The 24,089-nt window shown below is 36.3% G+C and overlaps 1 protein-coding gene and 1 long non-coding RNA gene across 3 annotated transcripts in view; one reads left to right on the top strand and one right to left on the bottom strand.

Moving 5' to 3' along the window:
• Nucleotides 1-24,089, top strand: part of LOC115443130 (speract receptor) — a 40,361-nt gene that overhangs the window by 15,795 nt on the left and 477 nt on the right. The window contains exons 4-26 of one of the 2 annotated variants that reach the window (XM_030168403.1): nucleotides 2,283-2,390; nucleotides 4,112-4,234; nucleotides 4,755-4,956; nucleotides 5,032-5,109; nucleotides 9,641-9,885; nucleotides 11,501-11,646; nucleotides 12,531-12,648; nucleotides 14,202-14,292; nucleotides 15,582-15,758; nucleotides 16,227-16,324; nucleotides 16,690-16,839; nucleotides 18,287-18,391; nucleotides 18,461-18,532; nucleotides 18,711-18,882; nucleotides 19,056-19,275; nucleotides 20,066-20,200; nucleotides 20,316-20,428; nucleotides 21,091-21,242; nucleotides 21,709-21,807; nucleotides 22,403-22,547; nucleotides 23,246-23,344; nucleotides 23,416-23,695; nucleotides 23,905-24,013. In XM_030168403.1, coding sequence (XP_030024263.1) covers nucleotides 2,283-2,390; nucleotides 4,112-4,234; nucleotides 4,755-4,956; nucleotides 5,032-5,109; nucleotides 9,641-9,885; nucleotides 11,501-11,646; nucleotides 12,531-12,648; nucleotides 14,202-14,292; nucleotides 15,582-15,758; nucleotides 16,227-16,324; nucleotides 16,690-16,839; nucleotides 18,287-18,391; nucleotides 18,461-18,532; nucleotides 18,711-18,882; nucleotides 19,056-19,275; nucleotides 20,066-20,200; nucleotides 20,316-20,428; nucleotides 21,091-21,242; nucleotides 21,709-21,807; nucleotides 22,403-22,547; nucleotides 23,246-23,344; nucleotides 23,416-23,695; nucleotides 23,905-24,013 — 3,237 coding nt within the window. Of the gene's footprint in view, nucleotides 1-2,282; nucleotides 2,391-4,111; nucleotides 4,235-4,754; nucleotides 4,961-5,031; nucleotides 5,110-9,640; nucleotides 9,886-11,500; nucleotides 11,647-12,530; nucleotides 12,649-14,201; nucleotides 14,293-15,581; nucleotides 15,759-16,226; nucleotides 16,325-16,689; nucleotides 16,840-18,286; nucleotides 18,392-18,460; nucleotides 18,533-18,710; nucleotides 18,883-19,055; nucleotides 19,276-20,065; nucleotides 20,201-20,315; nucleotides 20,429-21,090; nucleotides 21,243-21,708; nucleotides 21,808-22,402; nucleotides 22,548-23,245; nucleotides 23,345-23,415; nucleotides 23,696-23,904; nucleotides 24,014-24,089 lie in introns of those variants that run through there. The other variant, XM_030168404.2, reaches the window with a different exon arrangement.
• LOC115443131 lies at nucleotides 7,256-9,287 on the bottom strand. Its single transcript, XR_003938586.2, has 2 exons — nucleotides 7,584-9,287; nucleotides 7,256-7,477 (listed from the first exon to the last, which is right to left on the bottom strand). It is a non-coding gene; the product is annotated as an uncharacterized LOC115443131 (long non-coding RNA).

The raw sequence follows: 24,089 nt of genomic DNA, 5'->3' as shown, positions 1-24,089 counted from the left end.
TAACAAACTATGGCTGTCAAATCAAATTCGGGGCAAGTGCGCCATATATACGTAAATCAGGGCTTGAAAACATTTTAGATTTTTTTTTGATATATAATTTTTTGCTATGTTAGAGTTTTGTGTGCGGATGTGTTGGAATAAAAAAATGGTAGCCCTAATATAAAATCCATTTTATTTCTAAAAACTAAAAAAAACATACAAAAATGTAGAAATTAACAATTTTGAATGCGTTATAACTCAATTACTTAGAATTTGGCCTTATGACATTTGATATGTTTGAGCTGCATTATACCCAGATAACGTGCCTGATCGAACAGTTGCAACCTATTCATGTAAAGTTGCTCTACACCAAGGTATTTCAGTTTTTCTTTTGTAAAAACGAATTAACTAATACGCTCTTTTATTTAAGTCGGCTCAAAACAAAATACCTTGAGTACAAAAAAATCTGCTGTTAAGTATAACATTTTAATAACAATAATTCATATTAGTAAAACTTATTCTCAAAAAAGGTTGGTTATATATGGTTCAGGGGCAAGTGCGCCATACGACTATTAACTGTGGCGCACTTGCCCTACTCGACAATTTTTAGGTACATTTTTTCGCATTGCTAAAAAATCCTTTATTTTAGTATATATAAATAAAATTCAGGCAGGAAGTTAAAATAAAAGGTTTAAACTATGTATTCACCTTACTGGTTTACAGAAATATGTTAAATATCTTGAAATATTTGATGTTATCTTTCACGGGGTCATCTCGGTTTATAGGTCTAAATGACACTTAAAATAAAATGGCGAATAAATGGTATTAAAATGAACATAGCCATTTATGTTTTTTAGTGGAACTGTATTTCAGTTAGTAGCATAGATGTAAGATTGCGGTAATTGTATAACATCAATAGTTCTCGATTTTTTTAGGGTAGGTGCACTTACCCCGTCGGCGCACTTGCCCCACCTGACCTTATATACTTATAATAAATTTGTAGAGAGGTCAATTCTGTACATGAAATATATTTCCAAAATAACTATCAGGGGGTGATTAGGGATCGATACTGATGCCAAAAATGCAATTAGTAAAATTTTTGTCTGTCTGTCTGTCTGTCTGTCTGTCTGTCTGTCTGTCTGTCTGTCTGTATGTCTGTCTGTCTGTCTGTCTGTCTGTCTGTCTGTATAACCGTTATAGAAACAAAAACTACTCGACGGATTTTAACGAAACTTGGTACAATTATTTGTCATACTCCTGTGCTGGTTATAATATACTTTTCATCACGCTACAATTAATAGGAGCAGAGCAGTGAAGGGAAATGTTGGGAAAACGGGAGAAGTTGCTCCATTTTTTAAGTTTCCGTCGCGTGTGCAACCTTAATGGTTAAAGCTACGCAGAAATCATGTATGACGGAAATGTTCTCCTTAAAATTATGTAAAAAATATCCCACGACAGCATATGTCTATCTTTTATGGTTGACTCACAATAACACGTGTAACTCCTGATAGCTTAGCAGTTCGAAGCTTTCTCATTATATTTGTCTCGTATCTTTGTACTCTTACGTTTATAACACTCTCAGTCATCCCTAATTAAAAAAGTTAACATAATTAAATATTCCATAAAAAAGAATCATAGAAATCGGTATAGAAACACCAAAGTTATACATGAAATACGCTAATAATAAGCCATCACGCGTGAATACTGAATCATGCTATAAGCTTCCTTCGATTTCACCAGGATCCCATCATCAGACCCTGACAGGACAATCGGACCACCTGCATACCACCGTACTTAAAAAAACATCCGGACAAATTGAGCACCTCCTCCATTTTTGAAGTCCGAAATCCACGCGGGCGAAGCTGCGAGCGGAAGCTAGTAACTAATATTTTCGCGAAAAATCCTGGTTTTAGTTTACAGATATTTTGATAAATTTGTAGTTTAATGCGAATATGGCGTGTGCGTGGGTGTGTTTCTGACTGAAAGTATGATGTTGCCGCTGCAACGAATTCTCTTAGAATAGTAGTAGTGGCTTTAGGGCGCGTAAAATTAAAATTGCTTTTTATTAATATTTATTTTATTCGAAACTTACACTTTTTTACTTTACATCTACGGCTCAAGTTACTTATTGTAAAGTGTTATTTCCAAGTAGATAAGTATGTGGTTTCATTTGGTAACGCGATGTCAAAATGACCCTGCATATGTCCTAAATTTTTTACAGGACAAAAACGCGTTATGATTCCTGCCATTGGGTAATGCAAGTGTTTTGCAAGCTATAGTTAATTACATGTAATATTCATCAGGTAGCAGCATTGTGGGCAGCCAACGTGTCTGCATTCATCGGACCACAGGAGACGTGTGTGCACGAAGGTCGGATGGCGGCCGCTTTCAACCTGCCCATGATTAGCTACGTAAGTAATAAACATTACCATACAGTTTATTACCGTATTGTAGATTCCATTGTTTGTTGTAGTTATATTTCCTCTACAACTTATGTTTATATTTTAAATTGTTGAGTCATTTTCTAGGTCCGTGAATATTATTTTTTATACACGTAATGTTTCAAAAGAAGTTAAAATTGATTTGAGTAAATTTAACTTGTGGTCGCCATAATTTTGTATAGCTCTCTATTTAAAAAGAATAAAGTAATATTTCCAGATCATAATCTCCCCTACCCAAACATTGGGAATGAACCTTTATGTCCAAAGTGGGTAATGCATCACTCAGCTGTCACTACGATATTAGCATTATCGATTTACATTACGTAACATAGTAAGTTTAAATTTCACTGAAAAATAAATTTCAAAAACCTTGCATTCTATCTATCCGAGCACCAATATAATATATACATTCAGCCACGAAAGTACTAAACAAAGCAAATAGAACATTTTTCATCTCCTTTAAACTTCTGTGTATTATCTACTATCGTTTTTGCTACACTTAACTTTAAAGGTTTGCTTTGTTTTAGATAGAGAAAAGATAATATTTCTATGTAGTTAATGTGCATACGTCTGAAGTTTTGAATTTGTTCATCTACTCCTGTGGCTCACTGTACATACCCACAGTGGTTAACATTTAGTGCATTCCTAGCTTCCTAAAGCTCTTGTGAGAATAATACATTCCAATATAATAAATTAAATTGGTTCTTTAGGGTAACTAAGTCAAAATACCAAGGTTGAAATTCCTTTGAAATCCGTTTTGCAAGTTTTCTGCTTTAAATTTCATGGCAGTAATTGAATAAATGGAATAGTTAGGGGATGTGAAAACTCGTGCTCTATTTAAATTGTTGTGCATTCAATAAAATATATCAGATAATTTCCCAACGAAACTTTTGTTGGTGATGGGATATATCTTATATCCGCCTGGATAATACCACCGCACACAAGATGTTAAAACCCGCCATAGTAGCTCATGTAAGTGTGTCGCGTTCCGAGATTAGCCTGTGTTTATTTGGTTCCATCAGGCCGACATAATTGTGTCGACTGCCGAGGGGTAATCATCTCTCGTCGACATTCTATTAGACCCGTGCACCAGGTGCGATCAGGTGCAGTAGGGACACTTTGTCGTGCACCTATAAAAAATTAAGGCTGCATATCCTACATTAATATCGCATCGGTTAAATAAGATCCTGTGCCAAAATCTGTACATCAGATATACATTGAAATAAACTGTTATTACAGCATAAGCGAATAATTATTTACACCTACTAACATTATGCATCATGGCAATAATAAATTACGTAGGTTGCTAATCGACAAATTATTGTTAATATGCAGAGTTTTTATGGAGGGCACGGGAAAATGCCTTCACTGCCCCTGCTGTTAAGTAAGGTGCAGTCCAAGGTAAATGTTAAGAGATAAAACATCCTTAGATGGTCAGCACATCTATACCTTCTTGTCTAATTTGAAGTGTTTGATTCCCCGACAACATGCGACGATGTGCTCTAAACACGTCTTGGAATACTCGTGATCTGAGATGTATATCTTTTATATTCCCTTGGGCTTACCGAGTATTGAAAAAAGTTAATATTAATTAATTACAGAAATTCTGAGTTAATGTCGATTTAATAATAACTCTAAAGTCCCAACTATTTATTGTAAGGACAGCAATAAAGTAATGATGTGTTCCACAGTTCTGCCGCGACGTGGCGAGCTCTGACAAGCGCGTGTACGCGACGTTCGCGCGCACGCGGCCCTCAGACATCGACATCTCCCGATCAGTGGCGGCCGTGCTCACGCATTTCAATTTCATGCATGTAAACATATCAAAATACTATTACTCCATCATCCGTCTGTCTGAAACGAATTTGGGTTATTAATGTTTAAAATTTGTGCGCCAATAGTAACCATTTCATTGTATAATGACCGGTAAACAACTTGAGCACGCTAATGTGTCGTAGCGGGTTTTTCGTACACAAATAATCCCCCAACACGTGGTAATTTGCTCAAGATGCTTGCTGGCTGTTATAACCTGAGTAAGAAATTTGTAAATGTCTATATAATATCTCTATACTCTAAAGTAAGCTTTAAATAGATTTCCAAAAATAAAAAGCGATTAACTAGAGGCATCGTTACCACATTACACTCTTTTTCCTTTCTTGAAAGCAAAACTTTACCTATATTCAAGATTTCGTTCTTAAATCTAGCATGTAAATAAATAATAAATAATACGTTAAAAAAACGCATTCAGAATAAGGCATTTAAGGCATTATCCAAATCAAAATGGTTAATTTTGCAATAGGCTGTTTAATTAAAGCCGTTAATTTTGTTTAACAGGTGGCGTTCGTGTATCTGAAAGCCCAGAATCATGATTTTTCACGGCTGGCGCGCGCAATTATACAAGCTGCGAGAGAGAAACAAATATCGGTCCGAACCGTCCAAGTTTATAGGCAGCCGTATTATTACGAAAACAGAAAAGAGAATTTCTCACGGAATCCATTTTTGGACATCGTTCGAGACACATACAAAGACACGAGAAGTAGGTACTTATAGCATCCTAAACCTTGTTACTTCGGGTTTTACGAACAGTATAAATAGTTTATTCTGTTTTTAGTATACGTCTCCGTGGGATACTATCACGACCACATTGGTCTCATGCTGGCACTGGACGCAATGCAACTACTAGATTCCGGTAAGTTTATTTGAACTATTATGTTTAATATTTTTATAGTATTCTAGAATGCTATTAATAGCTATTATATTGTTATTTTTATTCATATACCGATTTAGAATCCGTTTCCTATTAGGAAAATATATTTTAGGATTGGATCAGCAGTTCCAGAAATCATTGCAAAGAAACAAATATATAAATAAAAAAGCAATCTCTTTATCTTTGCTTCTAAATTCAGTCCTATTTTTTTACATACAAAGCAAACATTCACTTTAAAAAAGACTACAACAGTTCCTTCGTACGATATTGGGACTTAAGCGAAATGTAAAGAAGCAATTAGGAAGGCCGGCGTAATTGTGCCGATCAAGGGATACAACATTCCTTGCTAGTCGACATTTTCCTCAGTCTTCACTTGCCTTAACATCAAGTCCTATATCTATTATACCTTACGCGCCTTACACCAATTCCTTATGTGCCCTATATTATATCTTACGGGCTGCTTTATGTACTTCGGCGGTCTTACGTAATTAGGCCTCTATATTTATATAAGTTATATTCTTAATTTTCCTCTACATATGTACTTCAAGTGAAACAATAAAAAAATAATTGAATACCGCAAAAATATAAGCAATCAGTACTTCCGTTTTTTTTTAGGCTAAATAATGTATTGTTCGAGGATACCAGCTACTCAACAACAAAAAATATAGTTTTCTTCAAAAAGTTTTAATACCAAACACCATTTATTAGAAAGCTGACATGTTCAAGTGAAAAGAGGCTACTACGTGTATGATTTCTATAAGCCAAGGCTGATATATTTGTCTAGATATTTCCTTTTGTTGGGGCGACAACACATGATTTCTCTACAATAGAAGTCGGTGTTATCTCATAACTTATAAGTCAATTCAGCAAAAAAGTACGGTCAAATATTTTATTTCTCTCGATTACAATATGTATTTAATAATCGTTTATCCTTTGAATCCTTTTAGTTGTAGTTATAGGCCTATTCTCTGCATTGCACATTGCATAATGCAGGGCCCCTGGTGCTCTACATAATTTGAACCCTCTCAGTAAAAGTTATAGGCCTGTTCTCATCCTTGAGATAGTGCATATTGCAGGATTCCTCATGGCCTAGAGCCATGGCTAGATTTTGGTCTGGTTAATAATATCGTTCCAAACCGCGATCTGGTTAATTTTTCTTTCTATATTCAGATGTCTATCACGCTAAGTTCGTATTTAATGTAACCAAACCATTATATAGGTCGACCGTCTTCCAACAAGACCTCTCGTCAGTACCCACCTTGTCGGTTCGTGGATCGTGAACCTTCCATCGTTTCTACTAATCGTGACCTAAACAACAAAATCATTTCGCCTCGAATGGTGTTTATGTTTCGCTCATCAGATATGATGTTAGAGTTCATGGTCGAATCTTGAACCTTAGTAGTCTCCGTACAGTACCACTCTAAAAGTTATATATATTTTAACACGCAAAAAAATACGAAATAAGTATAAGAAGTATTGTTCTATGATCTAGTAACATATTTAAAACGCTATACTATCCCACGTGAGTATCCCTAACATCATAATCTTGTGTTTCCAAGTACATAAGAATAAGCAGAAATTATTGTAACATTCATGAAAAATCATGCTAAAACGATTAGAAAAACATCGAATGTAATTTGGTAATCTTAGTTCCATCCCGAAACCCGAATGTGACATGTTGAAGAAAAATTACAGCCTATTGAATTCCGTTTGTACCTAATACCTAGTAAAAATGACGTTGATCGATTATACATAAGAACCATGAAGTGTATTTTGCGATACGCTTACATTTATCTGATATGTCATGTATTAACGCATAATAGGCTATCATGTCTATCGAGCTTTTATGTGAAAGTATTTTGCTGACAGGCCTGACGTAAGTACTTCACATTCAGTGCAGATATATCATATCATCAGCCTACGACTGTCTACTGTTGAACATAGGCCTCCCCCAGTGCAGATAACATGAAGAAAACAACGTCCCAGATTTAGGGTAATCTCTATACATGCTGCCGTAACGAAAATGAACTTATTGCTTTAATAAATACTTATTGCAATCTTATAATTCCATATTTGTAAAAATAAGTTTACAAATCAGTTTTTTTATACAATACAATAAACAACACAATAAATAGGTACGCGTTGTCTTTACTTCTTAACCGGATTAAATGTAATAGTATTTTTCTAGAACGTTTTAATTACTTTACTATTTTTGGCACGACCCCCTTTTTAAACAGGCATTCCATTTTGTACGACAGATTACAGAACCACGTTAACTTTCTCATCAAGAACTCTCGAAAATAATTTTAGCGGTCGGGCACTTGAAACACATTACTGCGCTGTTGATCATCTGAAATGCAAAATAAACATGTCGATTATTGTTATCCTTAATGAGATAAAGTATTATCAAATCCATAAAAATGCATTTAAAACGCTAAATCCTACAACACACTAACACTACAGATATCGTAATTCTAATCCATCAATAAATATTTGCATAATTTACACGTTACTCGTGTCAATTTAAATGTTTTGACGTGAAAATGTCTAATTCGAGTTGAGAATTTTGAAAACTAGAGCACGAGCAAAATACTTTTGAAATGTTTTCTTTAAATTAATGGATGTACCGCAAACGTGAAAGTTTTTCGTGTAAATACGGTTTACATTGTGCTTGAACAGATTACATGAATGCATAATATATTGTTTTCAGGCGGCGGTAGACCTCCCGAGTGCAAGAGCAGTCTGATTTAATATTTACCCCACTTTTCCGATACCACCAGTCTTGTTTTTCAGAGTTTTTTAAAACCAATGTAGTACTAAATATTATGAGATTTGACATCTCATCATCATTTAATTGCGTCACAAAATAAATGCCATCAGTACCATGCAGGACGTAATAATTAAAAATACTGGATGCTGTCATCAATGTTTATGTATTTTTACGCTCACTTACCATAATGTGAAGCTATTTAGTTTTCTCACTCAACAGTTGTATTAATATACAGACAGACAGGCACGCGTCTGTCTGTCTATCTGTAAGTCTGTCTGTCTGGACGCGATAAATTAAAAACTAACGAACGAATTTCGATGAAATTTTATATGGAAATAGTTTAAGATCTTAGAAAGGAGATAAGGTCACTTTTTATTTCGGAAAAAATTATAACGGTACTTTTATCCCTTTCTCTTTCACGCGGGCGACTCGGAAAATAAAAGCTAGTAAATAATACGTTAAGAAGGAACCAACGCGGGGCCGAAATATAGTTAATAGGCAAAAGAGTAGCTAAAGCTACTTGTAATTCCTAAAGACTGCACCAGCCCTCTAACCTTTTATTCCGAGAAAAGATTTTCAAGCGCACGGAACCGCAAACAAACAGAACTTTACAAACAAACACCATAGGGTTTGTTCCCTTTAAAATTAAAAACCTGCTATAATAGTGTTTTACTCATTGTAATAAAATGCCTGCCCGACATTTCAACAGTCCCCTTTTTGTTTACGCTACATATTTTCAAGCCACAGTGACAAAAGTTATAATTTACGTTGCTCACCGGATATTTATTTTCCAAAAAAGCACTTTGTAGCCTCTTTCGCTTGGATGTTCGCGACATTTTTTAAATTGCACTGAAGTAGGTACATATTCGATAGATTAAACAAAAAGGTAATTGCATACTGTTTGCAAAGTTCAAAAGAATTAGACTGTTATGAAAAATGTACTCAAACGTATAATTTAAATGTCACGCCATTTAAGACCAGTCATATAAAAGTAAGTTCATACATTTTTACCTGTCATAAAATATTAAATTATTGAAATATGATTAATAGATATAATAAATAAACGTGAGGTATTTTAATTGCTCAAAATTTAAAATACACGTTGCTTAATTAATAGGTACATTAGTTCAGTACTCGCTCAGTAACCTTACAAGTACCTATTGCGTATACGCGATTACTCGGGCGCAACTCGAGTCCACGTGGGTTTGAGCATCTCGAGCTTTCAAACGTGAGTAATTCGCGTGTATGAGAAATCGACAAGCGGAGCGTGTTGTAATGACATCGATGCATAGGCTCGACGCCAAAAAATATTTACATACACCTGCTGGAAGGTGCAAGAGTTCACTGACCTGCGATACCGGTGATATTATTAAAAAACTAAATTAGGTACATAGATAAAGATAATTTTAAATTATTATTAATTTCATAAAAGATTTTGGTTAATTAAATAAAACCCATGTATAAAAAGTGAGACAATATATTTCCAATAAATCAGGACAATGATATACTTACCTACTTTCATTCTGATAGATACCTCATTTAAATAATTTAGGACATTTTGAATTTATGCTGGCAGCAACACAAAAATATTAAGAAGTCTTCACAGAAGTTTTTTATACGCGTACACGAATGGCCTACCCTGGCTTCGGATGGGTGCAATCAATTCATTAGGTATTTTATATGTCTCCTCAAAAATGTTATTTTTTTAACTATATAACTAATTTTTTTGTACGACATTAACAGGTGAATACGCCGCCATCGGTGTAGATGTTGAAAAATATGAGTCGGAGCAAGCAATACGCTATCTGACGGGGCCGCTGCAAAGGGAGCCGTCGCCGCGGACGCTGCGCGCGTTGCGTTCGTACCTCGCCGTAGCACCGTCACCAGCCCCGTCCTACCCGGCCTTCGCAGCTGAAGTGAACAGGAGGCTACAAATGCCGCCCTTCAATTTCCCTAATCCATTACTTTCGTTCGGAGGAGGCAAAGTGGTGAGTTATAAAACTTTCACATAGACTTCAAATTGAAACATTTAAAGAGTGATGTCAAATACATGTTTGTACTCGTGCTTCCAGTTACTTATATTTGCATTTAAATGTATGTATGTGTGAGTGTATTACTTTGACACTTTCACTTATATGCATCGATAGTTTATATGATGTGTCGTTAAATGGACTCTCCTTATATTTTTGGAGAGACACCAATTTGAGGTTTAAGGTTTGTTAAACTTATTGGTGGTAACATTAGAAATAGACACACATGCACACACACTCTCGCCTTAAATCCCCGAAGAGGTAGTCAGAGGCGCAACCGGTGCACCCACTTTCCGCCATGTGCATTTCGTCCCATGATGTGATAGGGGGGCGAACCTATCACTATATGGGGCACAAAGTCAAATAAGTAAAATATTATATTATAGTCGACTATCCGTAGTCGAATTAATTGCTGCGTCAATTAAAATGCTACGGATCACCAGCAATATTACGTAATTATCACATAAATATACATTAGATTAAAACACATTCGGGAATTATTCCCGCACGTAAAATAAGGTCTTCATGGACTAAGTCATATTTTACATCAAAATTGAAGAAAGGCTCTCATAGAATATACATGGTGTTCACTATTATATATCGCAATAAGTTATTAAATATAAGTGTTTGTTTACGAAGTTGCATAAAAGTACTAAATCACTCTTGTCAGAGAACCTTATAAACAGGACAATCAATGCTGAAAGCGGATACTCACTCGGTAACCAGCAGGCTATTAAGAGAACTATTGTGTTAAGTACCTCAATAAGGTATAAGTTATAAAGAATACAAGGTGTCTGCGCAGATTCACAAAGCCAATACCGCTTCAAATTATTATTCAATTTATCAATAAAATAAATTAAGCACTCAAATATCTCAGTGTTTTGCCAATTTTTATGATCTTCGTTTATGCCAAACAAAAATGCTATGATGTATTGTCAATTCAACGCGAGTATGAATGAAGATTAAGTTATGTAACGCGCGGCATTAAAAGATGTGTGCGCCGGTAAAGCATGTCACAGCCTACTAAACGTAATCCGTGTACAGAATGTTCCGTCTTACTATTATCTGCATTATTTTTGTCCGTGGCGACTCGCATATCAGTCATGGTTAGACGAAAAGCGTTGGGGGATATGTAGGTCCTAGGATACTTCTAACTTAAAACCATAGGCCTCCGCACCCGCCTCTGTAAAATGTTTGTAGAGTTGTAAATTGTAATGGGGGTTAACCTCTAAAAATCTTTGAAAGGCAACAAAGCCGCAAAACTATTGTTTGTGAAATATAATTAACATCTTCCTAATTTTGATTACTATCGATTACTAGTTCGTATTACAAATATCTATGTATGTAGTAAGTACCTACCTATTTGCAATACGTATTATATCTCGATTGTAGCCTATTTTTAGTGAAATAAAATACAAATAAATAAATTAGTATATCTCTATAATGATTTCTTATGTTAACGCGAATGTTACGACATTAAAATTAAACTATTTTTCGGATTTTATCGCGGTTGTTTTATATTTTAGTTGTCTTTCGACGTTTCATATCTCTTACGTTAGTATGTCATTGGTAGATACCAGTGGAAGCGGCATGGCTGCACGACGCGGTGTGGGTGTACGCGCGCGGGCTGGCCGCGGCGCTGAGCACGGGCGAGGGCTCGCGTGACGGCCGCGCGATAGCCGCTCGCATGAGAAACAACACTTACCGCAGCGTTATGGGGTGAGTACTTATTTTCTATTATAAAGCGAGGTTTAAGTTAACAAGAAAGCTTACAAAAGTTATATTCCGCGATTTTAGCCGTGTAAGCAATCACAGCAAGCTAACTTCTGCAAATTTGTAGGACTTGCAACGAATCGGATGTGTATAGAACTTATTATGAAGAAGTTCTTGCGCGATATTGTTGCCAGAATTTGCTTATACATAACTATGTATGTATGTATGTAAACATAAGTTGAAAGTGGCATTTATTGTATCTGATTTTGTGGTTTTTGAAATAGGTTTTACAATCCTTGAATTACATCCACATATTCATATTTTAAAGAAAATGCGAATTATTCTATTCTATACAAACAGGAAACATTTAAGTACTTATATTAAAAAATATAATCAAAACTTATCTGAAACTCGCGAAATATGCTAAAAGTAATTACCAAGATATTTTTATTTCATTTTCACGTAGGAAACAGTTAAAAGGACACCCTTTAATAATAATTATGTTTCTAGTTATAAAAAATAATTGGTTTCCCTAAAAAAAAGTAATTAATGAAACCTTTGATCTTAGCCCCTTAATTGCCTACGTTACACCGGCTAAAGCAATGTAAACTTATTTCGTTAATACAACTCAACAAGGTTTAAATTACGAAGATTTTATAAACTTTTATTGAAAATGTTTGTAACTGGTTGATCTTCAAAGATAAAATTCGAAGCAAAATATATCGTTGTTTTCTTTTTATTTTATTGTCTCAAACAAATACCTATGGATAAAAGTCTTTCAGAATATTCAAGTCAAATTGTTTCTTGTTCCCTAATGACATCGAAGTAAAATAAAGAGAAACCTTTTGTACAAAGCAATTGATTCCAATTTATGACGTAAATACTCGTAGTTACTGGATCCACATGGATGAAAATGGTGACGCAGAGGGGAATTACACACTTTTGTCGATTGACGCTACGAAGCCTCCGGGACTGTATCCTCTTGCTGTTTTACACAAATCATCACCGGTAAGTGGAGCAATTTACGGTTTGTAGTAACGTAAATACTGATTATCTATTTGAATCAGGTGATCGGCGGCGTTGATCATATCCCTTTTGTCGTAAAGGCAGTTTTAAATAGAATAACATATTTATTTTACCAACTAGTCTATTCTCAATTGTCGGCTATTTGAAGTTTTTAAAACGCTATAAAACATGTAACAGAGCTACCTGAGAATCCAATGTGTGTTTTTTATTTATTTATAGAATCACAAATTCTTATACAAACTAATTTAAAGTAAATTAAAGACTCGACACACGTACACACAGCAAATCTAAACGTGGCGTGAATAGTTCCTAGCAGTTTAACCACAACGTATGTTACGTCACATTTTGGCTTCGGAAATGCACTCCGCTGCCAACTGACATATGGATTCATATTTAAAGTTAAGCTTCTGTTGGAATGTTTAACCTGTGGTATAGCCATCATAATATTATTTAAGATTACCATAACACTGGTGGTAAGATATATAATATTGTATCCCCCGGACAGTGACCACCGCACATAAGGTATTAAAACCCGCCAAAGTGACCCACGTAAGTTTATCGCGTTCCAAAATCAGCCTGTAATATGCTGTCCAAACAAACAGACATAATTGTATCAACTGGCGAAGGGACCTCGGGCCTAAAACCAAGATAACTTTCTACAATAGTTAACAGTAGAAGAAAATAGAAATAATGTATGGGAATTACATATGTTGACGATAAGGCAATTCATAGGAAATGTTATTCTCGTACATAACGTTAGTATTAATATTGTAGAAATACATCTTGGCTACAGACCTCAATCACCTAAGGTCAGTCGACAGTGTATCTGGAAATCACTCCACTTACCATCATGTGCAGTGGAGCTTTTCCGTGTCCATAAAAAAAACACTCGTTAAATAAATAGACCTGGATCACATTAACTCTATCAATCTCTACATTTTTTCAATAGTCCAAGCACTTTTGCGTATATGAATATTCTTATTGCTAAAATAAAAAAATATGGTATATTCGATTACATCGACTATTCTTAGTAACGCTTAAAAAAAATTTAATAAGACCTAGAAATGTAATTGGTGGCATAAGGACTTAAGTACGCATAAAAATAAGTAATATTAACAAATCCGTAATTTTAAGTCAGTAAAACAATTTTTCAGTTGTATATTTGAACACATAAAAATCATGGATACTTAGGTTACCTGCACTATTTAGGAATAGTGGGAAAAAATCTTTGGTCCGTGGACAATCCCATTAATGAAACCTGATGCTGAACCTACCAATTTGCTACACCGGTCGGGCTGACCAATATGTACTATAAATGAACTGTTATAGCAAGAATACATACATATACACTTTTGCTAAAGTATACAGGGTAAGTCATTACGTACAGTTTTGCGTCGTGATGTGTCGGAACGTGTGAGAACAAAATACTTAACTAAATTAGCATTGATTACATGCTTTACATTACGTGCTTTACATTCAATAACTGTTTATACTTTAGTTCCCACGCAAATTTTCCGGCAATTCTTTTTTTAAAGGAGGTCAGATTCCTTCGTGAGTTGCAGTGGCCAGGTGGACAAGTGCCGCTTTCAGAACCACCATGTGGATTCAGAGGAGAAAAATGCGTCAGTAAGTAGAAATAACTTATATAGTCTAACTGCGATAAGTATGTCATCATAGGTAAGTACTGTTGAATAAAATATATAAAGTAATAGTTTAGTAGTAGTTTTCTCGCTAATGCGCTCTTTCTGTTAAATCTATAAGAAGCAGTAAAAGGACCGCCTCTTGTCTACGAGTAGCGATTAACGCGACAAACCCGGCCACTTTGTATACTGGCGATCTAAAAAAGTAATACGTACGGTCTGACTTTGGGCCGACATTAAGTGCAAGGTTTGTTAGCGAATGTGAGTGGGGTGGGTCGTAAAAGCGTCGTAACGAGTCCTTGTGACAAGGCAATACAAAGCAGCAAGCCATCGGCCGCACGCGACTCCCGCTGCGCCCGCACCCGCCGACACGTATTTATAATACTCTCTCGCTAGTTTCTGAAAACAATGAAACACTACCCGTAGTCCCAACACGAAAACTCCTTTAGTATACAAGTTAAACACATTTAGGTACGTTCGTTCCTTAATATCCCGCAGCAATGTGCGAAAATAACTTAGTCGTTTTATTAAATAGCCACATACGTGAACCAATTTACTATTCGCGTTGCGTAGCTATGTGGAAAATAAGCTAAGCGTCAAATAAATTTGTCCCATTTGTATACAGCTAAATTGCACAACGAAACCATCGCAGAATATTTATTTGCGAAAGACCGAAGAATAATAAAAAAATATTAGCCCCTTATTAAATGGTCCAATGCTGAGCACGGACCTTCATGATTGAGATGAAATACGCTTTTCATCTCATCCACTGTGTTAATGCAGAAAGTAGTAGATTTTACGACATCTGTATGAAATACTCTCCAGTCCATAACCGAGGTAGGCTTACCTAAGATTTTTTACACATTTTATTTTTCCTTTCCCGAGTACGGTATACCTTCTTATTTTTTATACACTTGACGACTGACGCAAAAGTTATTCTGGTCCTAAAATATACTAACATGCAATATATTGTGACGAGCGTGGTGCAATCACGATCTATCTACTAGGGGTTCTCCATCCAATAAAAAGATTTACATAGCTTTAATAAGGTCAAGTTTCCATTACCGCGATTTATTTTATTTTACGCATGATTAGTTAATTGAAATAATTACATTTAAAAGCGTATTATGAGTTAAAACACTTAAGCCGCTTCCTTTTGCCTTTATAATTATAAAATTTTACTGTGCTTTATAATATTAGAAGTAACTAAATAATAAGGCAATAAACGGATTTTTATTTTATTTATTTAAGTTTCTTGTTGTACCTATTCCTTAGGCCATATTGGTGCGTGGGCACTCGGTGCGTCTGGAGGGACCCTGGCCTTACTCGCACTGGCCGCTCTCGCTCTATACAGAGGATGGCGTTACGAACAGGAACTTGACTCCCTTCTCTGGAAAATAGACTTTAGAGACTTACATTTGCCGGACGACGAGCACCGAGGCAACAAACTGAGTAGGTAAACTGAACTTGTAAATGTTGTTTGCATGCAGTTCGCTGTCGCTTTACTAGTATGCTTTGCTTTAAAGTTATAACGCAAGTTCAGGTTTCATTACACCTTCCATGCTATGCATACATAATTTTGAAAGTGCTATTGTGTAAACTCATTAGACAAAACAGCAGTGTGTCAGGTAATAAATCACAACGATACGCCATATTGTTATTCCAAAAGTTACTTCATTAACAGTAATTAATGGACCTATTTGTTATTCAACTGCACGAAGTAAGGAAGGTAAAAATTCTTAAATATATTATAACGTTCGTATGTCGTAATTAATTAAATATTGTAGCACTGATTATTTAAACTCTAGATACCCCGAAACCAGTTATTTCAAAATCAATAAAGATAGATATTCATGTTGGTAATAAGTAGATTAGGTATTATATTAAGCAACTTGGTCAGAGCTGAATTTTTCCAGCAAGATAGCAGTGCTGGCGCCAACATCAATTCCTCAAATAACGCAGCTGGAAACAACGAGAAGAATGGAGGGGGAAGCACGGGCGGAGTTCGATCTAGTCAGGTACATATAGATTTTTAATCTGGAGATAAATTACTATAAAATATTTTATTAGTTAACCAGCCTTTTTTGTCGGAGTGTGTGACCTCACACTTTGAGCTTCAATGTGGGCAGTATAAATAGTTTTTCGGTTCCTGTATCGGAAGATGCAAGAGCTTTATTAAAAAAATATTTGATATCATCAAAAGCTAGTAGGCACGGGTAAAAGTGGTCGTACGGCGCGACATATTCATGAAATAACGACAAGCTCCTTAAATAAAGATTTAAAAAAAGAAACAGTCTATTGTTTTTTGTTTTTATTTAAAAATATGTTGTGATTTGACTATTTTAAATTGCCTTAACCTATACCTACAATGTTATACCCACAGGTGTCACTAAGTTCCAATCCGGACTTGGACTTTCGATACTCAGCGATTTTCACTGAAGTAGCGTTTTATCGCGGCCGGCTGCTCGCAGTGAAGCGAGTGCGAAGGCATCATATAGATATTAATAGAGAAATAAAAAAGGAACTTAAAATTGTAAGTATATTATAGCCTGATTGTTGAAGGTAGCTTTAAACAAACTAGGTTTTGCTCACAGCTCCGCCAGGAAAATAACTTTTCCGGGATAAAAATACCGATTTACATTTTCCCGGGATAAAAAAATAGCTTATATCCTTCCCAGGTTCTTAGGTACTCATGAGTACTGTAGCTCCCTATTAGTGAATAAATTGCAATATTTGTTTAATAGCTCCTGAGATTAGCGCGTTCAAACAAACAAACAAACAAACACTTCAGTAGTGTAGAGTCTATAGCAAAACCATAAAAATATGTAAGGAAAATTACACTGCTCTAAATGTAATATATTCTGAATTTATAACTAGTATGTATACGGAGGTCGACGTATAATTTTATGTTACAAATTGATTTATTTTAGTTTCGTTGTACCCAGATATGTTCGGTATACGGGACATGATAAATAAGCCAATTTGAATTCCATCTACTCAGTTTTACGCGAAGATTAATGTAGATACTAGCTAGTTCCAACTGACCACGCTATTATATTATAAACATCTATCTATATATACATTTGACCTAATTTAAACTTTAAATTTATAGTAATAGTGTGTTCCTTTAAATAGCGCTTTATTCTATTATTACATCGACCAAAGGAGGTTAGGGGTATGCAGCTTTCAATTTGTTTACATATCTTCATTTACATTTGCTGTTTATATTTAACAACATTTTCACTTGTATGCACGTTTAACCGAACAACGGCGAATGAAAAGCATAATATAAAGCCTGAGCGATGTGCGAAACGTCGGAAAATAGTACCGGCTTGAGTAATTGACTTTTATAAATCACTTTAATTCATACACATTTTACTAACAGGTACAGACAAAAACATACTGGATCTATTCGTCTGTTTCACTGTTATAACAAATTGTCTTCTGACATACATAGATAAATCGTGCACGTACCTACTTACTTCCATGCCTACGTGAAGAATATTGACTTACTCATTCGACGACAGAGTACAACACTAGAAAGACAAATCCCTACAATACAAAAAGATTATTAATATTTTAACGTTTTGCAATTTTGTTTTAAAATTACTGAGACTTTAATATAGGTGCAATTCGTAAAATTAGCAATAGATAAAATCTTTGTTCATACAAAACCAATATTTTTTTAAGTAATTATTTTCGAAATTACTATGGACGTTTCAAGACTAGGAATGAGATTGAGTGTTCGCAATGTGCGATAAAACGGATAAATGCACCTGTTACGGCACTTTATATCGTATAAACTCGGATTTAACTAAGACTTTCGAATTTTACAAGTCTACAAAGGAACATAAATTTAACATATAAAATGCTTACATTGACACCGGTCTCACAAGAACATAAATAAACATACTTTATTGATCACAAAAATCCAAAATACATTCGGTGTTCCCGTTGAATAAATAAAAATATTTTTCCAGATGCGCGATTTACAACATGACAATGTAAACGGGTTTGTGGGCGCCTGTACTGAGCCGCCAAATGTTTGCGCATTATCAGAGTACTGTACGAGAGGCAGTCTAAAGGTAACATTTTAACATAATAAATGTCATTTATTGTGCTCACTCGTAGTCTAACACGTAGTTCTTTTACAGGATATTCTGGAAAACGATGATATTAAACTTGATAATATGTTTATTGCTTCTTTGGTGGGAGATATCATTAGGGTAAGTTATGTTCATTATTAACTGATGTAGTCGTGACTGTTAGGTTCAATTGATATATTTAAAATTGATCCAAAATATTGTAATAATCGTTTAATAAGAAAAAACTGATCTCACAAATTGTCATAATATTATGATTATGATTATAAATGTGCGCTTTTATTTTTATTTTTTTTTACAGGGAATGATATTTATTCACGAGTCGCCATTGCAATATCACGGGGCGCTACGGCCTTCTAATTGCTTAGTGGATGCTCGATGGGTGGTCAAGTTAGCAGATTTCGGATTAAATGAATTTAGGAGGGGAGAACTACCTCCATCCGATCCAAATGGGTTACGATCTCACATTGATAGTAAGTTCGACAAATAAAAATAAAGTTTCGTAATTGTCCCCTTATTAAATAATCGTTGAATATTACATTATTTATTAACATACAGAACAGTGACAAAAATTGTGTTTTAATTCTGCCACGTGACTGCACCCAATGAAACCGACATAACCGTAGTACTTTTTAATTACTTTCAGATCTAGTCTATTTATCGCCGGAGCTGTTACGGTCTGCAGGGTGGGGTAAAGACGGGTTCATACTAGAGGACTCACGGCACGGTTCGCCGGCATCCGACGTGTATGCGTTCGCTCTAGTACTATACGAGATGCATTCCCGCCGTGGGCCGTTCGGCGCAGACGCCCCTCCGACCCCCACGCTGCTGCGGAGACTCGCCATACCGGACCCGACGCCTTACAGGTAGGTATGTGTCATCTGCAACACTATAGCCACTACTAACCAGCTGTATACTAACAACTATGGCATGGTGATGCAGAGATTGAACGGAAGTATAAGAACATTATCCTGCATTATGTACTGTATATTCGTCTGGTGTTGTCTCGTGAGACCAGGGTTTTATATTGTTTTACAACGTTTGCGCGGTGTTATTTAGCTGAATCCGTGTTATATTTGCCTGCCTTGATGGCATAGTTTTAATTCATCACGGTACCTACGAATACAACTGCCGCGCTGAGATCCTGGGTTCCAATCCCGGGTCGGGCCAAAATGATGGTGACTGGGTTTTCCCATCTTAAAAATTACTCAATCGCGGCTTGAAGTCAGGAAATTGGCGGTCTAATACCCCCGTGTCTCGGAAAACACGTAAAGCCATAGTTCCTGCGCCTGATCTCTCTCCGGTCATGTCGGATTGCCGTCTCACTGGACTATGAGAGTAGACCCAGAGGTCTACTATAAATAGAAATTATAATGCACAAGTGTGTGCGCAGTACATATACTGCGTACACACTTGTGCGTGCGTGCGTGTAATTTATAATATCTTCTGGCGTACGCCGTACTTAGCTTATCATCCCTGAGATTACCCGATAGCTGACATTCGGTTAGGAAGGAATCATATTTAACAAAAAAAAAGTCTTAGTAATCGTAATATGATTACCTACCTACAATTTATAAAATTAAATACTCTGTAAATAGTAGTGACTCAGCCGTTGAATGAACAAAAAAAAAAACAAATATTAAAATGTATTTTCAGACCTCCTCTGGACGCTCTCGCTGGTCGATTCGACTGTGTGAGGGAATGTTGTTCCGAGTGTTGGGCGGAAGATCCCGTCGCCAGGCCAGACTTCAAAGCCATACGTACGCGGTTACGTCCTTTACGTAAGGGCATGTAAGTTAGTTAATTTAGAAAACTATAAATTCAGACAGAATTTAATTCTGCTTTGCTGCTGTCGACTTTCCGTCTATTATTATGTCTCTGGTATTAAATATTTGCTATTTTTCAGGAAACCAAACATTTTCGATAATATGATAGCTATGATGGAAAAATATGCAAACAATTTAGAGGCTCTAGTCGATGAAAGAACTGATCAACTACAAGAGGAGAAAAAAAAGACTGGTAAGATTTTGTTTTTTATTTCTTGGAAGTAGAGGGTGTGTCCACTGTCCAGGCAGAGCCCTATTTTGTTATTTCCCGAAATTAATATTCGCTGCCCGCTATATTAACACCATCTTATAAAACATGAGCTTGTTTTTGCAAGAAAATACTTGCTTGTCGGGCTGCCAAGCATGGTATTTTTATATGATTCTTCTCGTCTAGAGAAAAATTTAGGACTCCATGCAACCCCTCGGCGACCTCAATTTCGCTGCCTCTAGTTTTTCTCTCTCTGGGCATCTGGTGGCTCCTTCCCGCCTTAGTTCGGGTTTTGTGACTAATGCTCACCAGGGGAACAATAATAATTTTACATTATACGTACTTACATAATACAGAAATGATAGATCTACTTATTATATCATTAAGATATATTTTTCTAGTCATAATTTATAATTAATAAAAACAGTAGCATGGTCTCATCGGTCTATTATAATAGACACATAGGTATACCTAGGTACAATAGTTAAAACCAATGTAGACTAGTATTAGGTCCTCACGTCGCTTCGGGCTATAAAAAATCGCGTGTGATTCACTTTGATTCGCTGCGAGGCGTAGGTAATTTGCTTATAACTGGAATTTGTGCATGATTTGCTTCTAACCTCTGACCTCTATCTCTATTCTTCCAGAGGCTTTGTTAGAAGAGATGCTGCCAGCGCCAGTGGCCGAGCAATTGAAACGAGGACGCCGAGTGTTGCCGGAAAGCTACGACTCGGTTACCATTTACTTCAGTGATATCGTTGGCTTTACTGCCATGTCTGCAGAAAGTACTCCACTACAAGTAAATTTTCGAATTTTTGTATTTTGGACAATGGGTTTTTAAGTTACCAAAGACGACTTATATTCTAATCAGACACGAGACTTTATATTGTGTATTAAAATATTAGTCACTAGCTTTTGTTCGCGGCTTCGCCCGCGTGATGAACTTTTCCGGGATAAAAGTCCCGCTACATATTTTTCCGGGATACAAAGTAGCCTTATATAAGTATAACCTTCCCAAGGTCTTAAACTATCTCCATACCAAATTTCATAAAAATCCGTTCGGAGTTCGGAGTCCGTAGATTTTTAGAAAATCGATATCATACAAACAGACAGAAAAGGGGACTTTGTTTTATAATAATGTATAGATATTCAAAATTACTCTATAAATTTTAAAAATTACTTCAATTCAATTTCATCAGGTAATAAATAGACCAAATTCTTAGGTAACGTTTATAAGGCTTATTAAATTTATAATTTGTTTTCAGGTGGTGGACTTTTTAAACGACCTTTACACTTGTTTTGATTCTATACTAGAAAACTTCGATGTTTATAAAGTAGAAACCATCGGCGACGCATACATGGTTGTAAGTATACGTTTCTAGAATTACTCTGTTTAGCCTAATTTCAGCAATTATAGATGTATAGATTGTTGGGTTGTGCTTGGTTGGCTATAATAGAAAATATGTACTAAGATAAGTGCTACTAGACTGTTTTTTAAACAGACCCGGTACTGACCCCACTGCATGGTATTGTTTGTGGAGTAGGATCCAGATAGATTGTCGTTTGAGGAGAAATGATTAACCAGGTTGATTACTCTGTTTGAAACCGGATATACACAAGCGGATTCCGGAAGGAATATTATTTAACAATTATCTAACACCTACACTAATGTGAGCGTGGATTTAAAACCTTGTACGGTGGTCGCTAGTATAAAAACGTTTCAGGATGGCGAGATGGATACCGAACAATACTTTTTAATTCAGGGTCTTGGATGGTGTTTCTACTGTTCATGGGCGGGCGTATCGCTTACCATCAGGCGATCGACAAGCTAGTCTCGTCATTCAAAGCAATAAAAAAAAAACAATTATTTTCATACACCAGGGATTTTCCCCCATTTTGTGTCATTGAGGTAATTTTTGGGGATCTTATGGCAACACTGATTCCGACTGTGATATGCAGGTGTCGGGGTTGCCGATCCGCAACGGCATCACGCACGCGGGCGAGGTGGCGTCCATGGCGCTGGCGCTGCTCGCCGCCACGCGCGCCTTCCGCGTGCGACACCGGCCCGACCAGCGCCTGCTGCTGCGCGTCGGACTGCACTCCGGTACCAATATACTTTATAGCTTTTACATAAACATTTTAAGGTTCAATTCTGAAACGTGCAAGAAAATTTAAATAATTTTAGTACATACGTACTATAATTATTGTGGGTATGGAATAGTGGCGATGTAAGCAGAGTTGTTTAGCAAAATTTTACGTCATTGGTATAAACCCTGGGCTGCGTTAAGTTCTACAATAGGTAGTTATAATAATATATAATGTTGTTGTCCTGTATTATATACTGTCCCACTGTCGGACTCGAGCCTCCTCTACTACTGAGAGGGATTAGGCCTTAGTCCACCATGCTGGCCTAGTGCGGTTTGGTAGACTTCACACACCCTCGAAGTTAGTATAGAGAACTTCTCAGGTATGCAGGTTTTCTCACGATGTTTTCCTTCACCGTTAAAGCAAGCGATAATTCACAAAGTTAGGTAAGGTAGTATTCACAATAGGTAGTTATAATGTATAAAATTGCCACACAAGACAACATCTTTATATGTTTCATGATAGATTTCATTTTTTTTTTAATTTAATTTTACAGAATTTCATAGATACTTCTAATCTAATATCTTGCTCAGTGCTAGACTATGTTAAAGGTAAACTGTATATTTGAGTGCAAATAAGGCAATGCACTGTAGTCAAGTACGAATGCGACGACATATTATAATTTTAAATGGTCTTATGAAATTTCTCTACTTCCAGGTCCAGTCTGCGCCGGCGTCGTAGGACTTAAAATGCCCCGATACTGCCTCTTCGGAGACACGGTTAACACAGCTAGTCGTTTCGAATCAACAGGAGCACGTAAGTGTCTTTAAAAACATCTTAATTTGCACGAAAAGATCTCTTCTATAATAAAACTTCCATCTTTCCAGCACTTAAAATTCATTGCAGCGGCGCTTGTAAGGCACTCCTAGACCAATTAGGCGGATATATATTGGAGGAACGAGGGATAGTGTCCATGAAAGGGAAGAGAGATCAGCTGACGTATTGGTTGCGAGGCGAGGACGCATGCGCGGCCGCCGCACGCGCGCGCCGCCGCGCCGTGCGCCTCGTGCGCGCCGACGGGGACGCCAGCGCCGCCAGCGACAAACGTGGGCAGCGGAGCTCTTTGAAAAGCCGCAACTGGAAGAATCAAGTTGGAGGACTACATAGGTAACTACGTTTATTGATCAGTATGCATCAAATAATTGGTAGGCTGCTGAAATGTTTACCTATGAAGTAACTATGGCTTTTTATAAAATAACTTCATCTACTGTCAACGGCATTAATTTCAGTGAGCATTGAATGTTCGAATTGAATGCATCACTTTTCAAAGAGCAATTAATGGCGATAGATATTTTTTTAACCGACATAACTTTCAGATGTTGCAGTTTAGAATCTCCCAAGAAGTTACGATTCGCTTCTGGGAACCATCTGGAGTCACATACAGACAGCGTTCTACACCATCGGAGTGATGAATATCTAATGGAGGTAATATTACGCGTAAATTAGTATAATTATTTAATAAACAGTACGGTCCCTTTACAAACATGTCTACATATATTGC

The sequence above is a fragment of the Manduca sexta genome, chromosome 17 (genome assembly GCF_014839805.1).
Source record: "Manduca sexta isolate Smith_Timp_Sample1 chromosome 17, JHU_Msex_v1.0, whole genome shotgun sequence".
In the NCBI taxonomy this organism is placed as follows: Eukaryota; Metazoa; Arthropoda; class Insecta; order Lepidoptera; family Sphingidae; genus Manduca; species Manduca sexta.
The sequence above is the reverse complement of the archived record's forward strand: the minus strand, read 5'-3'. Positions and strand labels throughout refer to the sequence as shown.